The sequence below is a fragment of the Passer montanus genome, unplaced genomic scaffold (genome assembly GCF_014805655.1).
Source record: "Passer montanus isolate IOZ18808 unplaced genomic scaffold, ASM1480565v1 scaffold18, whole genome shotgun sequence".
Classification (NCBI taxonomy): domain Eukaryota; kingdom Metazoa; phylum Chordata; class Aves; order Passeriformes; family Passeridae; genus Passer; species Passer montanus.
In genome coordinates this window covers 18,120,633-18,137,727 of record NW_024365381.1, presented here as the reverse complement: position 1 = coordinate 18,137,727, position 17,095 = coordinate 18,120,633, and the positions used below count along the sequence as shown (strand labels likewise).

The 17,095-nt window shown below is 39.2% G+C and overlaps 1 protein-coding gene across 1 annotated transcript in view; it reads left to right on the top strand.

Annotated features, from left to right (window-relative positions):
* Positions 1 to 494: 494 nt before the first annotated feature.
* Positions 495 to 17,095, top strand: part of SNW1 (SNW domain containing 1) — a 17,878-nt gene continuing 1,277 nt past the window's right edge. Inside the window, exons 1-12 of the mRNA XM_039705437.1 lie at positions 495 to 644; positions 1,653 to 1,806; positions 4,156 to 4,317; positions 9,570 to 9,665; positions 9,754 to 9,860; positions 10,700 to 10,804; positions 10,898 to 10,967; positions 11,738 to 11,803; positions 13,071 to 13,187; positions 13,540 to 13,681; positions 15,358 to 15,454; positions 16,281 to 16,398. Coding sequence (XP_039561371.1) covers positions 562 to 644; positions 1,653 to 1,806; positions 4,156 to 4,317; positions 9,570 to 9,665; positions 9,754 to 9,860; positions 10,700 to 10,804; positions 10,898 to 10,967; positions 11,738 to 11,803; positions 13,071 to 13,187; positions 13,540 to 13,681; positions 15,358 to 15,454; positions 16,281 to 16,398 — 1,317 coding nt within the window. The 5' untranslated portion in view covers positions 495 to 561. The remainder of the gene's footprint in view (positions 645 to 1,652; positions 1,807 to 4,155; positions 4,318 to 9,569; positions 9,666 to 9,753; positions 9,861 to 10,699; positions 10,805 to 10,897; positions 10,968 to 11,737; positions 11,804 to 13,070; positions 13,188 to 13,539; positions 13,682 to 15,357; positions 15,455 to 16,280; positions 16,399 to 17,095) is intronic.

Here is a 17,095-nt window from a genome sequence, read left to right as displayed (position 1 = left end):
ATATTGCCATTTTAACTCAAATAGTGATTTTCCTATGTAAAGCTCCACCTAGTTCCCATGTATTACAACTCCCTGAGGAGTATTTTTCCATATTCCAAATTTTAATTGTACTCTAAAGAGTGCATCTCTTGATTTGATTTAAAGAACTCCTATGTAACATATGGATGCCCATATAACATAGACAGCACAACTCCTTTTTAATGCAGATGTTTTTCTATTTTAAATTAATTTTTTGCACCGCTTTAAGTCTCTTTCCTTCCCTTCATTTCCATGTCCCAGTTCAACGATTTCTAAGCAGCAGGTATCAGAATAAATTTTATTCCGATCCATTTGCTCTATGTTTTCTGCTTTTTACTTGGACATATTCAGCTGGATGAACTGTGAAGTTACTGAACTCGTTGGAGACTGTGTGAATAGTGCAGGGAGTGGAATAGGATGGCTGAAGAAATAATCCGGGATATGGTAAAACTACACCTCCCAGGAGGCCTTGCGGCCTACCGCGTGCGCCGCTAGCGACCGCATGGAGACTACAACTCCCAGGACACGCTGCGGGCACTGCGCATGTGCAGGTGCTGCCGCCTTCCCCCTCCCCGGCGGCCCGCTGCCGAGCGGACGGCGTACGCGGTCAAGATGGCGCTCACCAGGTGGGTCGGGCGGGCCCCCCGGGCCGTGAGGGCGATGCGGCACTCCCGGCCGGCCCGGGGATTCCCCGCCGCGCTGCGGGGCTCCGCCGACCGGAGCGGCCGCAGTTGGGGCGTGCGCTGAGGGGCCGGGGCCTCTCCTGGGCAGTGGGCCCGCCGGCCGGGCCGCGGGCGCTGAGTGCGGGGAGGGCCCGCGGGGCCTGGGGCAGCCCTGGCGGGAGCGGGTGCTTGCCCCTGCTCGGGGCTCTGCATCCTTCGCGTGTTCACTGCGGGTGGAAGGGGCTCCTCGCCTCGGCTGCGTCCGTGGGGTTTTGTCGAGGTTCCTTCGCCGTCGGAGAGGCGAGCGATCTTTGTTACGAGTTGCGGCGTCGCTCGCGGGGCAGGGGAGTGCGGTTCCGGTGGTGCCCCGGAATCCCGAGTTTCTCTGGATACTTTCTTAGTAATTGCCCAAAAGGGCTGTGTAGACAAGAGCTGCAAAAGGGGAAGTGAAGAAATTGGGGTTCGACTTGCCCTTGGCAGGGAGGTGTCGGACGTTGAGAGGGGAGGTCGTTGTCAGATCTGTGTGTGGGTGTTTGTTTTGAGAGACAGAAAGAGCGAATCGTTGGGACTAGAAACACAGGAACATAATATTTCTTTCTTATTCACGGTACTGTAAAGAGTACCAGTGATATGTGACATTCCTGTTGGAAAACGGGCATTGCCACTCTTTTTTTCAACAAAAATGTTAATGTGTGTGAATTTAGCATTTGTTTTTGTAGGAATCTTTCAGAATGATGAGAAAGCACACATTGCCACTTTAATCGCGGAAGTTACTAAATCTCAGAAGCTTCTTATATTTATGAGTGCAGTGCTCAAGTTTCATAAATTGTTTCTTAATCTATAGAGAGTGATTGTTGAGAAAGTATTGACTCAGAAGAAGTTGATTCAAGCATAGTTGAGTGTCCTTGGGTGAAGTTACCAAAATGAACTTTTTATGTCATTCTCTTTTGGTTGCTGTCCATGGATGTCCAGTTTTCTGCCAGCTCCAACCCAGCTGTCCCAAGATCAGCTAGAACTAGAAGAAAGAGCAAGAGCTCAGAGATCCAGGCAGGCTGCTCTGGTCTCATCCAGAAGGGAACCTCCCCCATATGGTTACCGGAAAGGATGGATACCACGGGTGCTGGAGGTAAAGGTTTACATTGATACAGTAGTAATGTGTCTGCTAAAGGGGAAAAAAATTCTGGAGTAAAAATAAACTCTGATCACCTGGAATGTTGCTGAGAATTGTGCAAAGCCTTACAACGTGCATCACCCAGGCTGCTTGATGTATTCTTGTGTTGGGAGAGGTTCTAATGTTCCAGATTCCTTAAAACGATTGATGGTAAACAGGATGGTCTATGTCTACTTCTGTTCAGAGATTGTTGTCTTGTAATGTGGAAATACATCTGTGGTCCTTTGGGTTTACAGTCTGGGAACACAAGGTTCCCCTGAGAAAGAGAGAACAATCCATATTGCTCCTCTGTTAGTGTTAAATACACATTCTGAATTACAGCTGAAATGAGAGAATGTCAGAGAAGAGAACATTTATGTGTCTGTTCAAAATGATAGCTGTTATTGGGGGACAAAATTATTACAATTGGAAGGAAGCTTAAAATTAGTCAAATATTTGCTTTTGGACAATGTGTTATTAGTTGTAACCCTAGCTAGTTTAATGTAATCTAAACTGGAACTGCTAAAGGTAGAAAGAAAATACAGATGTGAGCTGATTATAAAAACTGTTTTAGTACAGTCTCTCACTGTGAGCAGGAAAAATCTCAGTCCAGTCTGATCGTTGACAACTTCTGAGGCCTGTTCTGATGAGTCACAAGCCAGTGCTCTTGGAGCAAGCACGCTGCTGAAGTTTTATTACAGCAGTTCATGTATGATCCTACGTTGTTTCCAAGCACCATAATCTCATCAGTTTATAACAACATTGCCCTCAGCTATGTTTGAGTGCCATTTTTGTAAATCCAACACTGTTCTGGGGTGATCCATGTACATCAGGTAGTAGTTCCAGAGGTTCACTGAAAGAAAACATTCTTATGTGAGTTCAGCATTTAGTCATATGCTGCATATGTATGATGTCAAAAATTATGCTTTCATTATACCCAGTGTAGGTTTCCCTTCCTACACTGTTGAGTACTAAAGTTAGTATTTTAGTGCTTATTCTTTCTTAGTGTTAATAAAGACATTTTTAAGATGCCAGGTGCTGAAGGTTTGCCAAGACTTTTCAGCACCAGTTGGCCACAAATTAATACACATCCCAAAAAGCCTTTAAGGGCTCCTTTCTGCTTTATAAAGGAGTGCAAATTGCAATAAATCCTTTCAAAGCATAACCTTTGTCCAGTGACCCTGGACTGCCATTGCTGTTCTTAATATGTTAAGAGTTACCAAAAAAAAAAAGAAATTGAAGAATGACTGATTTTGGTTCTGGCTGATATTTTAACACCTAATTGTTGAATGTGGGACATCAAGTGGAAAACTTAAGATAGGGAAACTGTGTTTCAAGGAGCATTTGCAGATGGGATAAGCACTCTGTCCTTGTATGGAAGTGTTCTGCTTGGTCATTTCCAGTTTCAGTCCACTCCATCCCAGTGGTGTTAACTACTTGGTCACATGGTGAGCATGGAGGGAGATTGATCTGCTCAAGACACCCATTCTTATTTTTTGGTCTGTTTTGTTACCAGATTCCACATAAGCCATGCCATTGCAACAGAGAAAGGGGGAGATGCTCATGCTGCTTTAAGCAAATGCTTCCTCCAAGGTGTTGCATTTGAAACTGTAGCCTGAAGTTCTTTTATGAATGGTACCACTGCATCCTCTGTGGTACTGAGCCAGGATGATCTGCTTTAAGAAGTCTTTTGTTTATTAAATGCTTTTATTTTGTTTATTAAATGCTTTTACACCAACACGTTGTAGGAGAGAGGAATAAACTACAAGAATATTGGGCTGTTGGGTGCTGGCCCAATTTTCAGTGTGTTTACACATCAAAGTAAGGGAATGTTTGGCACATGTAACACTGTAAAGCTATGAGCTACAGGCTTTGAAAAGAATGGAATGTTTTTTTTATCTTCTCCATTGTGATGTGAAAAGCAACAAATAACCAGTAGAAGTCTTCATAAAAATGCTGTTCTTGTAATTTTAGTATCCACAGTTACTTTATTTCAGAAGGTAAATTTTTGAAGTTCTACTTAATAACTTGATATGATAATTAAATACTTAATTTTGCATTGTCTGTAGCATAGTATTGCCTGCACATTTTAGTCAGTAATATCTGTTCCTACTTTGTGCAGGGAATAATTACTGCAAGATATCTCTCAATTTCCATGTCTTTTAATGACTGTAAGGCCTTTCATTAATTGCTGTCTTACCAGTGAAATAATAAAGTTACTGGAACATTTTTGCCAAGTTAGTTTTTGTTGAAATCGATCTGCTCTTCCATTCCATTTTGTATTTTTTTGTCTTTTGGACATTCACTACTTTTTCTTTTCTGTAGGATTTTGGAGATGGGGGTGCCTTCCCAGAAATTCATGTGGCCCAATACCCATTGGATATGGGCCGAAAGAAGAAAATGTCCAATGCTTTGGCTGTTCAGGTGGATGCAGAGGGAAAAATAAAATACGATGCAATTGCTCGGCAAGGACAGTCAAAGGACAAGGTAATATGTCAGCTGGCATGTATACTTGGAAAAGCTGTATGTACACATTGCACATCCTTGAACTCGTTGGTCTGGCATTAGCCACATGGATTGTGTCCTCTTATTTGAAAATTAAAATAGTGTCAGACACAAATTGTGATCTTCTCTGTAATGTAATTAAAAGATAAGGCAAAAAGGGGGAAAACCTCTACACAGAACTTACTTGATGGCTTAGCAGTTTTTATTGTCCAGTGAGGGCAAGGAACTGAAAACAGTAACCAAGTGGGTTACATGGACTTTAATTCTCTAAAGCTTGTGTTGGGGGCTGGAAAGCTGCTGAGGCCTGATGAAGTGTAGCTGCTTCTTCCAGCAAGAATCTTCTGTAAAGAAAGTCTAAATAGTGTTAACTACAAAGCTAATAGCTATGAATAGTTGTTGTCAAAATCATTTGACTTCTAGTGCTTTAAATTAGGGTGCATTGAAAAGCTTATAATTATGTAGTATGCCTCATGTCTTACTACATTTGAGGAAGGGAGGAAACCAAAATACAAACTTCAGCTATCAATAAAAAAAAATAGGATGGGCATTCTAAGAATATCAGGGAAAATACTTTTAACAGATAAATTTATTGTTCTAAATAGGTTCTACAGCCAGTAGGATTTTATATTTAATTAATGTCTGAGTGTCAGAGCATCATATCTTGCAGATCCTCATCCTATGCCTCATATGTTACTGCAGTACCTTTCAAAAAGATGAGTGCAAACTGGACTACATGCTGTCATGTGGAAGAAAGTAGTTAGACTAAACAGAAAAAAACAGCAGTGGCAGGTTTTTATTCAGGGGACTTTTCCTGGAGTTCCATCAGGGTTTATCTAATGCCTGAAATTATTTTTCAAGAGGAAGGTGGTAAATACTAATTCTATTTTAATACATTTTTTACTAAATATTTGATACTACATGCTAAATAGAAATGTTACTTTGTCAAAAGCATGCAAAATAATTTCAAGCAGATAATTAGACAAGAAGTAATCATACCAATTTTGGGAAAGCTGCAGGCTGAATAATAAGAAAAAATTAGTGTAGTTAGAACCTCATTTTTATAACCTGTCAAATACATATTTACTTACTTGTAGGATTATCTTTAATTTGTATGTAATAGAACTGTTCAGATTGGAATCTTAGTATGTTTGAAAAATAATTAGATATGATAATAGGCTTGAGGCAAAATTGACCATAATCTTTCACTGGGTCTTATTAGAGTTAGGAAAATGCTTCTTAACAGGTAGAGTTAAATTTAAGCTGTTAATGTTTGTCATATTTGATTCATGAAGATGTGTACTTTCATTAACTTTCCATATGTTGTCTATAATGAAGGCAGTAATATTCTCATTCACCAAGATGGAAGCAATGTGGGACTTTTCTAAAACCAGGTAGAACTGTAGAGGTGGGTTTCCTAAATCCTGAGCTCTGCCTTCTGAGTCAGGTTGATCTTGATTGCATCCAGCTGGATGTGAAAGCTGAGAGTAAAGATGAAGTATTGTGATTCAAAGGGGAGTAAAACTGAGAGAAGATTAGATCACAGATTCATAGAATGGTTTGGGTTGGGACACCCTCTGCCAGACCAGGTTGGTCAGAGCCTCATTTGTTCTGGCCTTGAGCACTTCCAGGGGTGGGCTATCCATAGCTTCTCTGGGTAGCCTGTTCCAGTGCTTCACCACCTTCACAGTAAAGAATTTCTTCCTAATCCTGATCTAAACCTGCCTTCCTTCAGATTAAAGTGCTTCTCCCCTTGTCCTGACACTACATGTCCTGACACTATAAGAAATCCTTCTCCAGCTTGTAGATTCCTTTAGGTACTGGAAGGCTGCTGTGAGGTCTCTCTGGAGCCTTCTCTTCTCCAGGCCAAAACACCCAGCCCATCTTCTTAGAAGAGGTGCTGTAACCCTGTGGTCGACTTAGTGGCCTCATCTGGACTCATTCCAGCAGGTCAAGGTTGTTTGTGTTTGGGGCACTAGAGCTGGATGCAGCCCACCAGCTCGGGTCTCACCAGAGCAGAGTATCTGGAGGGGCAGAATCACCTCCTTCAATCTTCTGGCCATGCTGCTTTTGATGTAGCTCAGGATAAAATTGACTTTCTGTGCCACAGCAGGTATTTGAAACAATTTCACTGGAAATAACAGAACTACTATTTCTTGATTTGATTTGCTTTGCAGGAGAAAGTATTGCCAGAGATGTCATAGGGAGCAGTTCTTCGGTGATCTGTGTTGAGTTGAATAATATGGAATATTTTCTCTTAAGAGCTTCTGATAGTACAGTGTCAGTAGGATTAGATGTAGAAGTTTCATTTTCCAGAGAGCTGTAGCCATAATTCAATATTTCTTCAATCTTAATACTTAGAACTAAAAGAAACAGATACTTAGCAGCCTGCAAGAATTGAGATGGAGTTTATGAACCTATTCTAGGAGCTACTTGTTTGGTCTCAGTTAGGAAGCAAATTTTGTTCTTGCTACAGCTTATGGATTTTTTGAAGTTGAATTTAGTATTCTACCTTCTTGTAGAGGCAGCAGATCCATCACCCAGCCCCTATCTCAAGATGACTTGTCAGCAGTTTCTACTGTTGCAGTGGTTCATCTCCCTTGCATCTGTTCCCTTATGTATTTAGAAAACAGTGGCTTCAGAGTATTTTTCCTGAAAAATACCAACATATTTGTGATAGTCTGACAAGCTTCCTGTTTGGAGTTGGCAGAAAGTCTGCTAGACATGAAATGCTGACAGGCCTGGATGCATGACCTTATGGATCTGGCAATGGAGTTCCATCTGGTTGTCAAGATGAAGGATTTCTAGCCTAGCTGTGTGGTTAGTTCTTGTGCTGCCTTAACTTCTTTCAATACTTTCTCTACTTACATTACTAAAAGCCAGGCTAAAAAATGCATCAATAGTGATATATTTTGATGAGACTGGTACTGTCCTTTATTAGGAAAATAAGAACATGTAATTGCATCCTGTGTTTTTATGATGACAGAAGAAAGAGTGAAATCAAGGAATGGAGCTGTTAGGTCCCTTACTTTTTTCCAGCAAGAATAACTTTATATGCTGGAGTTTTGATTTCTTCTTCATGGCCTGAGGCTGTGGCTTGTTTGTTAAAGGAGAAAAAAAACAATCATGAAGCTTCTTTACAGATTTTATTCCCAAGATTGTCAGTTCAGTCAAAACATTTATGAGAGAGTAGTTCCATTGTTGAAGGAAGTCCTGTCTCAGGTATGGGACAGGTCAAGAGAATGTGAATCTAACTCAAATAATCAAAAGTGTTACTTACTCACAACTTATTTGTCTTTGTGGCAGAGCTTGGTTTGAGAGTTTGGTACCAGTTTGTTTTCTGGTCTGTGTACCAGGCTTACAGCCAGGTAATCTTAATGACTTCTTAAATTTTATATGTGTAATATGGAGAAACCATTCTTTGACAAGGAAGGCATTCATACTGCATTGCTTGATAGTAAATAATTCATTTACATATAGGATTGATGACCACTGTACAGGGCTGGTTGAGAAATACAGAACAAAATATGTTGAGAATTTCTGTAGCAAATTAAGAAATTTCTGTAGCAAATTAAGAAATTTCAAGACAATTGCATCTATCAAGTGCCTTGTGAGACTCTGAATGTGATTGATGCCTAAATCCTGCCATGTGGCACAGTATCTCAGCCAGTTAGGTAATATTATTCTCTTTCTGATTGTAGTGCCATGCAGATTTCTAATTGCTGCCTGTTAAGGCTGCTCCAGCCAGGGAATCGTGTAATCGTAGCAAAACTTGAGGTTTTTCTTTTTGCCTAGAAGGACATGCTGCTTTTCAGTAGCAGTCAGAGTGATTGCTCAGACTCGTGCTTCCTTTCAAATTTTGTAGATTGAAAAATGGCAGTGGATGGGTAGTACAATATCAAACAATCCCAGTCTCTTCTTTAGCTTAGATGAATGAAATATCTCAACATTACTCATGAAACAAAATAAATGTCTAGAAAAACAACAAAAAGAAATGTAAATTCATTATCTGCCTCTTTTTATCACTTCAGAAAAGGACTACAATTAAAACATGCAAGTGTATCAAGTTTTTGATGGCAACAGAAATATTTGTCTTTTCAGGATAGTTTCCATCTATATTATGTATATCTTCCATAATGAAGCTTCTTGCCATTTCCATACAATACTTCAGAGTTTAAATAATTCATATAGATCATTTGTACTTCAGTGTCAAGTAGTTTTTAAATCACTCTTGGACCACCACAAGGAGTAGCTTTTTTTTTCTTTTTTTGTCTTTTTGGATGCTCTATACCTCCTTCGGCATACTTTGTTTTTCATATTCTTCTTCAGCAAGACACTTGGACTTAGAAGTTAATTACCTTAGAGGAACATTTCTCTTCAGATGTCCTTCATTCAGAATCTGAGAAGCTAGAATATTACTGATACTAATTCAAAGGATTAAATTTTAGGAGTGAAGGCTGAGAGGTAGAAAATGGTTCTCATGTGGTTAATTAATGCTGAGGCTAAAGGTTAATTTTGTAGTTGGACGTGTACTGTATAATGAACTTGAAATAATAGTTCTTGACTTTTAACCCTTTGAACTAAAACTTCCTATTTTATTGGATACATGTGAAGCATTACATATATCCAGTTACATGTAAAATGTAATCCAGTACATTTTTCCCTGAAGCCATCTAATAGTGTTCTTTTCCTGTATTTAAAATTGGAACTTAGAGCTGCCAGGAGCTAGCTGCATGTTATATGAAAACTCAAGCACCTATATAAGGGAAAGTGTCAAGACCAGATTTCTCAAGCATTTATTTTTTCAAGGAAACAGTAAACATAATGAAATGAAAAAATACAGATTGTGGAAAATATTTGTATCAAATTCTTGAGTAATCCTTGAAAACAGAAGTAAAAATGTGTGGGGTTTTGTCAGTTTGGGGTCCCTAAAAAAGGAAGATACTAGGAATGGGAAGCTGAAAACAGCTAATGCCAGCTTTGAAAGCAACTTGCACAGTTATATGAGATTGTTTTGTTTCTTTGATTACTCCATCTATAAAATGGCGTCCAGAGTATATATGTAAACAGGTCTTCTATACAGCAGTAATTCTGTTCATAATGTAATTGTAATGCATTTATTGTTGTATATTAATTTTAATTGGTACCCAGATTATAGTCTAAGCCTGAAACATTTCCTTTGATATATGTACATTTATTCCTGTTCACCAGCACTAATAGAATCTAATGTCTTCCAGGTTATTTACAGCAAGTACACAGATCTGGTGCCGAAAGAGGTCATGAATGTGGATGATCCTGAACTGCAAAGACCAGATGAGGAGGCAATTAGAGAGGTATTGTATGCACTGCTGTGCCTAGTTAGCGGTGGTATGCTTTATGTCTTGCAATGGGATGAGATATACACCGTGTTTTTTTCTTCAGATAACAGAGAAGACAAGAGCAGCCTTGGAGAAATCAGTCTCCCAAAAAGTTGCAGCAGCCATGCCAGTCCGAGCTGCTGACAAACTAGCTCCTGCACAGTACATTCGGTATGTAGTGCTGGTGTTTCTGTAAAATGGTGTGACATACGAAATGGATTAAAATTGGCACATTTGTTGAATTTCTGAGAAGAGAAACTCCTCTTGAATTCTATTCTTCTGTAAGGAGTATGAAACTGGCTTCTGTAATTCTGAATTAACCCACTAATGATTAACTAGTTGGAAGTGTGTAGAAATATGTCTTTAACATGTCATGAGTTATGGCACTTTGGAGGTGTTAGTGCTTTAGCAAAAAAACACAGATTTGCCAGGAGTCACTATTAATGATGCTGCCCTGAAAGCAGAGTATTTACTGCAAGTTTCAAGCCACAAGAAGACATGTTACAAAGTTCTTCCTTCACAGAAAATGAGTAGTTGGAAACAATTGGAATTACGAGGAGGCTGATACTTATGATGATTTTCCGTTTCAAATACGGAAAAATTTCATGTGAGGGTTACACTTGGCTTGAAGTTAATTTTGAAAAAAGGTATGTGAAGAGGTTGTGAAGAGGTTCTTAATGAACAGTAAGAAAACACCAGGGCTTCACAGACACAGGTGGGGAGTATTGTGAGAAGGTACGTGTACTGTACTTGTTTTTCTTCTATTTCAAACTCTAGGCTGAAACAGGAGAATATAGCCCTGAAGAGAAGTTACATTCTGTCTGGTGTAACTGAGTCTGCACTCAGTGCAGTATCATCTGTGCAGTTACCTGCTGCTGACATTCATAGTGGGGTTGTCTTAAACTGTTGTGGATAAAATGAAACCACAGCTAGAGCAGTGAACTGAGTGAAATGAAGGTGGGAAAAGACCATAGCTGTGTGCAGAGAGCTGAGCACTCTGTTTTATTCAGGTACACACCATCTCAGCAAGGAGTTGCATTCAACTCTGGAGCAAAACAAAGAGTTATTCGGATGGTGGAAATGCAGAAGGACCCTATGGAGCCTCCAAGATTCAAGTACGTATTCATGGCTTGTTCAGGGCAAATAGAAGACTCTGAAGTGTATTTCTGTGCAACATGCTGATGGTAATTGTTTTCTTAATTGCTCAGAATTAACAAGAAGATTCCACGAGGACCACCATCTCCTCCAGCACCTGTAATGCACTCTCCCAGTAGAAAGGTATGAAATGCCATAGCTGTTCTGAGTTTTGAATGCGTAGGTGGGTCCACACATTCTTCTTCGATCTAGTTCATTTCTGTATACCTTCTCATTACTGATCTTCTGATGTGAAGTGATGAACTTGGTGCCCACTGCAGTCTTTTTTTTGTCTTTTATTTTTTCTTTTTCTTTTTTTCATTTGGGCAGTTCTGAAAGTAGCTGTCTTTTCATTTATCTTCCCAAAGTCAAAGGTTGAGTCTCATATATTCTATGCAGGGATGCATTGCTGAATTTGTTCATGACATGAATGAGTTGACCAAGGCTTTAGCCTGGGTACTCTTATGTTGCTTTTAGACAACACTTGTGTCATTAAGGGTTAGCTCCTTCTAAGAGATGAACATAGTGGTGGTTCATCAGTTTGGTACAACTTGAATAACTGCTAAGTGTGCAGATGTTAACAAGCTGGCTGTGAGTTACAGCCTGTGTGATGAAAGCTTAAGAGGATGCTGAAGAGCTGTCAGGACTTTATTCAGTGCTGGCAAAGATACAGTGCAAAAATAAATCCCATGGCAGAGGGTTTGGAAGCAGCTGATCTCTAAGGTCCATTCCAATGAAACCACTCCTTGATTCTGTAATCTTACTGCTGCTAAGAAGAGCTGGGGTTTTTTTGTGGAGTCCTGAACTTTGTACTCTAATTTATTTCAATAGTTTCATAGCTGCCTTTGAGAAGGAAAACAGTATTTTCTTTTACTATAAATCTGAAGATAACTTTGCTTATTCTTTTAAATCAGATGACTGTGAAAGAGCAGCAAGAATGGAAAATTCCTCCGTGCATTTCAAACTGGAAAAATGCAAAGGTAATTAAGTTGTCATAAATTTATTTTTCTAATGCTGCACCCTGATGGGAAACTTAAGTGAATTATTTAAGATTGAATAATACTGATGTTAAACATCTAGAGTTAGGTAAACTGGCTGCTTCCAGCATGGAGAGCACATGATGATACAGTTCATTTTTCTTCAGTTTGGCATATAAAGGTTGTCCAATTGAGAGTATAGAACTGAGGGTGAATATGTTACTTCATGCCAGAGATTATAAATTTTGAGAGGAAAAATTTATATTAGTTAAAATCCCCATAACAGTGCAGTCCCAAGTCAAAAATCTCTCAAGGTCACAAAGCCATGTAAACTGAAAAACAGTAGACTATCACAGACCCCAAGCATGTTTCTTTTTAATACTGCAGTCCATATTTCTGGAAAGTTTTCCTTGTTGCATTCTTTCATTAATTAATTTTTATCACTGGTCAGCTAGCTATTTATGTTCCTTGTTTGAGTAGTAGGTATGTCCTGTCCCTTTGATTTTTATCAGTTATTAAGTTTATGTTCCTAGAGAAGGGAGAATTTATTTGCTGCAGTAACTGATCTGATCATTCTGAAATGTACTGAACAGTTGTCCTGAGACAGCCTCTTCAAATGGAGGAAGGAAAAGCTGTATGTTTGGATGTCACTTTTTTCCCTACCCCAACACAGCTGTCTAACTGGGACTGACGCTAATTAGGAGATCGAATTTTAGGTTACAGATGCTAAAACCAAAGCAAAAATTTTGTAGAGCTCACTAAAAAAAAAAATCTTTAAATATAATCTATAAATAATTTTGAGTTTCAGCTTTGGAAAACAAAATTGGCGTTTAGTTTGTCTTACTTTTGCTGGCTGCCTTGTCCCTTACTTTCTCATTTTGAATCAGCCAATCTCTTAACAGGTATGAAAACAGTTTAGGTAAAGCAATTTTTAAGCAAAATTTGTAAAATGGCTTAGAGACTGGAGAAGCTATTATCTGTAGTTCTTAACACAAAGCAAAAAGTGGATCTTATCACTTGAAAACTGAATTTGTCCTAAGATGAACCTTGAAGGGAAGCTGTGATTTGGATTTAGTGGGCGGGTAGAATTGGAGTGAAGTTTTGTATTACCTGGCAAGAATTTGAAGTACATATGAAAAGGAGATCCATTGAGGCATAATAATGATGGGCTGTGAATTTTGTATGTATTTTTGTTACACAACAAATATAATAATGCTTGTTATTACAAGTACTGTTTCTGTGATTAACTGCCTCTCTGTTCCCACTGTAGGGTTACACCATTCCATTGGATAAGCGTCTGGCTGCGGATGGCAGAGGATTGCAGACTGTTCATATTAATGAGAACTTTGCCAAACTTGCTGAGGCACTCTATATTGCTGACAGAAAGGTCAGGTAGTTCTTCACGCTGTTTTGTTCCATATAGTTCTACTATCTTGGTATGTTAATTTCCTTCAGAAAATCAGCTGTGAATAGGCTATAGCTTTTTGATTTGCCCTGCTTCTTTGCTAACATAAGACTTAAGGCCTTGTCCCCACTATCTCTGAATCATGGGCTCAGCATGGGTTAAGTTATTGGAAGTCATGGGTCTTGTCTCTCAGCTCTAACTGCTGTTGCTGATGGGCTTTAAGCTTCCTAATTTTGCCTTAATTTCTGTCCTGTTTACTGGCTAACTCCGTAACAGATCTGCGCATATCCCAGGTGCCACACTCTGTATTTTTAACCATGTCTTATTTGTGCAGGCTCGTGAGGCAGTAGAGATGCGTGCCCAGGTGGAGAGGAAGATGGCTCAGAAAGAGAAGGAGAAACACGAGGAAAAGCTCCGAGAAATGGCTCAGAAAGCCAGGGAGAGAAGAGCAGGGATCAAAACCCATGTTGAAAAAGGTACATTTTTGTCATTAAGACGCTATGGCTTTTTTAATATTCATAAGTGTGGGTTTGGAGTAATAATCTGAGAACTTAAAGTATCTAAATGCCAGCTGAAATTTCTAAGTATGACCTCAGTTTGTGTCTTTATTGGTTGATACACTGGCTGATTTGATGGGATGCAGGTTTGAACCTCACATCATTATGTTGGTGTATACAGGTTTAGGACACTAAGTATTTTGAAGTTAATAATGCATCAGTGCAAGTGATGGCTTTCATGGACAGTTCTAAACTAATTTTTTAAGCTTATTGCAGATGAAGAGCAGATTTGTCTAGAAAAACTAAACCATCTTTAAGTTATCAAAGGTGATAAATACAACATTCTCGCTCTTGCACTGTTGTAACTGATCTTGCAGAGCTGCAATTTTGTTGGCCAGTAGGCCCCAAAAAACCCTGCTGCCAACCTAACTAAATTGTCTCCATTGTGCTAAGTCTTTTGTTCTGATGGAAATTACACTTCAAAGATCAAGATTATGAACTTAGAAATCAGTTACAATCTCTTCAGCAGATGGAGGGATATGGTCATATAATGCCAAATCCTGCTGCTGGGATATACTAACCTCTTACCAAAAGGCTGGGGGCTGGCCAGCTGGAGAGCCACTCTTGGAAAGGACCCAGGAGTTTAGTGGACAATATGCTGAATAGAAGCCAGCAGTGTGCACTGGCAACAGTAATGCTAAGGGCATGCCAAGCTGCATCTGCAGGAGTGTAACCAGTAAGTCAAGGGAAGTAATAATTTCCTTTTATTGGTGACCTGTTAGATGTCATCTGGAGTACTGTGTGCAGTTATGGGCCTCCAGGTACAAGAAAGACATTGATAAATGGGAGTCAGTTCAGTGAAAGGGCATCAGAATGGTCATGGGGCTTGAATAACTGCCTGTTCAGGAGATGCTGAGCGAATAAGACTTGTCCTGCTAGGAGATGATGTGCCATTGGGGCCAGGTAATGGGAAGGTTACCCAGAAGATCATGTCACAGTGATCCCTAAATGATTATCAGAGCACTTCACCAAGTTGCACGGTGGAAGAATGAGACAGTGGTCAATAGTTGAAGCAGGAAGTTTCAACTGTGTCAGGAGAAAAATTTTCACCATGAGGACAAGCAGCAGTGGGACAGGTTGCCTAGGAAATCTGTCAGTCTCTATCCTTGCAGATTTTCCTCACCTGAGTAGGAAAAAGCCCTGACCAACCTGGTTTGAATTCAGCATTGATAGCAGGTTTTGAATTAGACTCCCTTCCAACCTGGGTGATTTTCTGATATTGCATCACATAGTGTTCTTCAAAACACTTAAATCCCTGCATGTTTCAATACTTTTATGCTCAGAATTATAATGATCTGTAAATATTTTAGGATATTAATTCCTAGACAGACAATTATTCTAAGCTCTTGAAAGATGGAAGAACATAGTTGTTAGGATGTCTGCTTTGACTTTCCAAGAACAGTCACTTGCTTGGGGCATAAGAAAGTTGTGGTGTTCATGTGTTCAGTTTATTTAAAGTGTAACATTTTAAATAGTGCTAAGGCTCACTACTCTTCTGTAAAATAATACTGAGTTGAATTACTGTGCCAGTGTCTGTGGCATAATTAATTCAAACTTCAAATATTTGTCTACATGAAAAATCTTTACTTTTTCAGAGGATGGAGAAGCTAGAGAAAGAGATGAAATCAGACATGACAGGCGCAAAGAGAGACAGCATGACAGAAATCTTTCCCGGGCAGCCCCTGATAAAAGGTGAGTCACAAAAAAAAGCTGGTTTATTCCTGTACTGGCACTGGCTTCCCTGCTAGGGAACCTACTACTGGGCTTTTCTTTTTTTGATATAAGTGCCCGAGTTGTATCTTGTGGAGATAGTCACTGGTGTGAAGCACAGTTTGTTCATTGTATGAAAAGGCATTACTGTAGTACTGTAGTACTTTCTTCAAAATGTAGAATTTTCCACATGAATGGGAAAGAGAGGTTTGCTGTGTTGGTTTTGGATGGGTTTTTCTTCAGTGGAACTTTAGGTTTAATGTTGTATGTTCATGTTTAATTAACATGTTGACAGCAAAGATTGAAACCTGAATCTTCTAATTTTGGTGAGACCAGAGTTATCAATAGTGGCTCTGTTTCTTGAAGCTGTTCATTTTAAGTAAGCTTAGATTTATGAAGGTAGGCTGAAGTATCTTACTAGCTGAAGCTACTGAGATTTCTGAGCGCAAATGGTTTCTGGATGCTTAAAATCTCTAGTATGCTAAAATTGGATTGCTCGGCCTTTCCAGAATATAACTACACTAATTCTTGGAAAAAATAAATATGACATTTTAGACCAAGTCAGCTTGATGTGAATTGCAGATAGTGGAAAGCAACTTTAAATGTCATGTCCAGCTGAACACAACTTTTCCAAATGTTTCCTTTGCCAGGAGACAAATTTTAAATGTTACCTAGTAAGGAAGAACAACAGTCAAAATCTGGCTCCTGAGGCAAATCGTTAGTGAGAAATACTGGATTGGTTTGCAATTGAGCGTGTCAACAAGTGTGGTTTACTGACCTCATAAAAACTTTCCAATTTTTAATTCAGGTCAAAGCTGCAAAGAAATGAGAACAGAGATATCAGTGAAGTTATTGCCCTGGGGGTACCAAACCCCAGGCCATCCAATGAAATCCAATATGACCAGAGGCTGTTCAACCAGAGCAAGGTAAAATACCTTTTCACTGCTGTGTAGTTTTCTATGAGAACATGCTCATCATTCCTTTGTGGGTATAAACAGAATACTAAAGAGAGGCTGTTCTCATGGTTGGTGTGGATACATTCAGAAAAAAATTCTTTACATAAGTGTTTAGAAAACAATTGATTTCCTTTATCCAGAACCTATGAAAAAAAAAGTGTATAGCTGGATTAAAGTGTTTTTATTGTGATTTTTCTCACTGGAGAGTGGGGAGAAAAACTATTTTGCCTTCAAGCTGCAGTGACCTAATTTTCTTCTCTTGTACAAATGTACTGACTGAATAGGAAATCTGCTTTCAGAGAGAAGCAAGTAAATACTTTCTATTTCCATTACTGCTTGTGTTAATACTTCTGAAGATACAAAGAGTTAACAGCAACATTTATTTTCCCTGAATTTTATACTATTCAGAGATGACAAAATAGATTGGGTTTCAGCAAATCCCTCAATAGACCTGCAGTTTGTCAATCAATCTTCTTCATGTCTCCAATAAAAGACTTGCAGGCAAGGAGGGAAAGCTGATGAACCAAAATGAACAAGCAGATACTTATACTTTCAGAGTTTATATGAGCCTCTGTGTGATTTGGATCAGTCAGCTTAAATCATGTTTTCCAGAAATTCTGAATAACACACATTTCTGTATGGTTGTACTTGGCTATTACAGACAGCT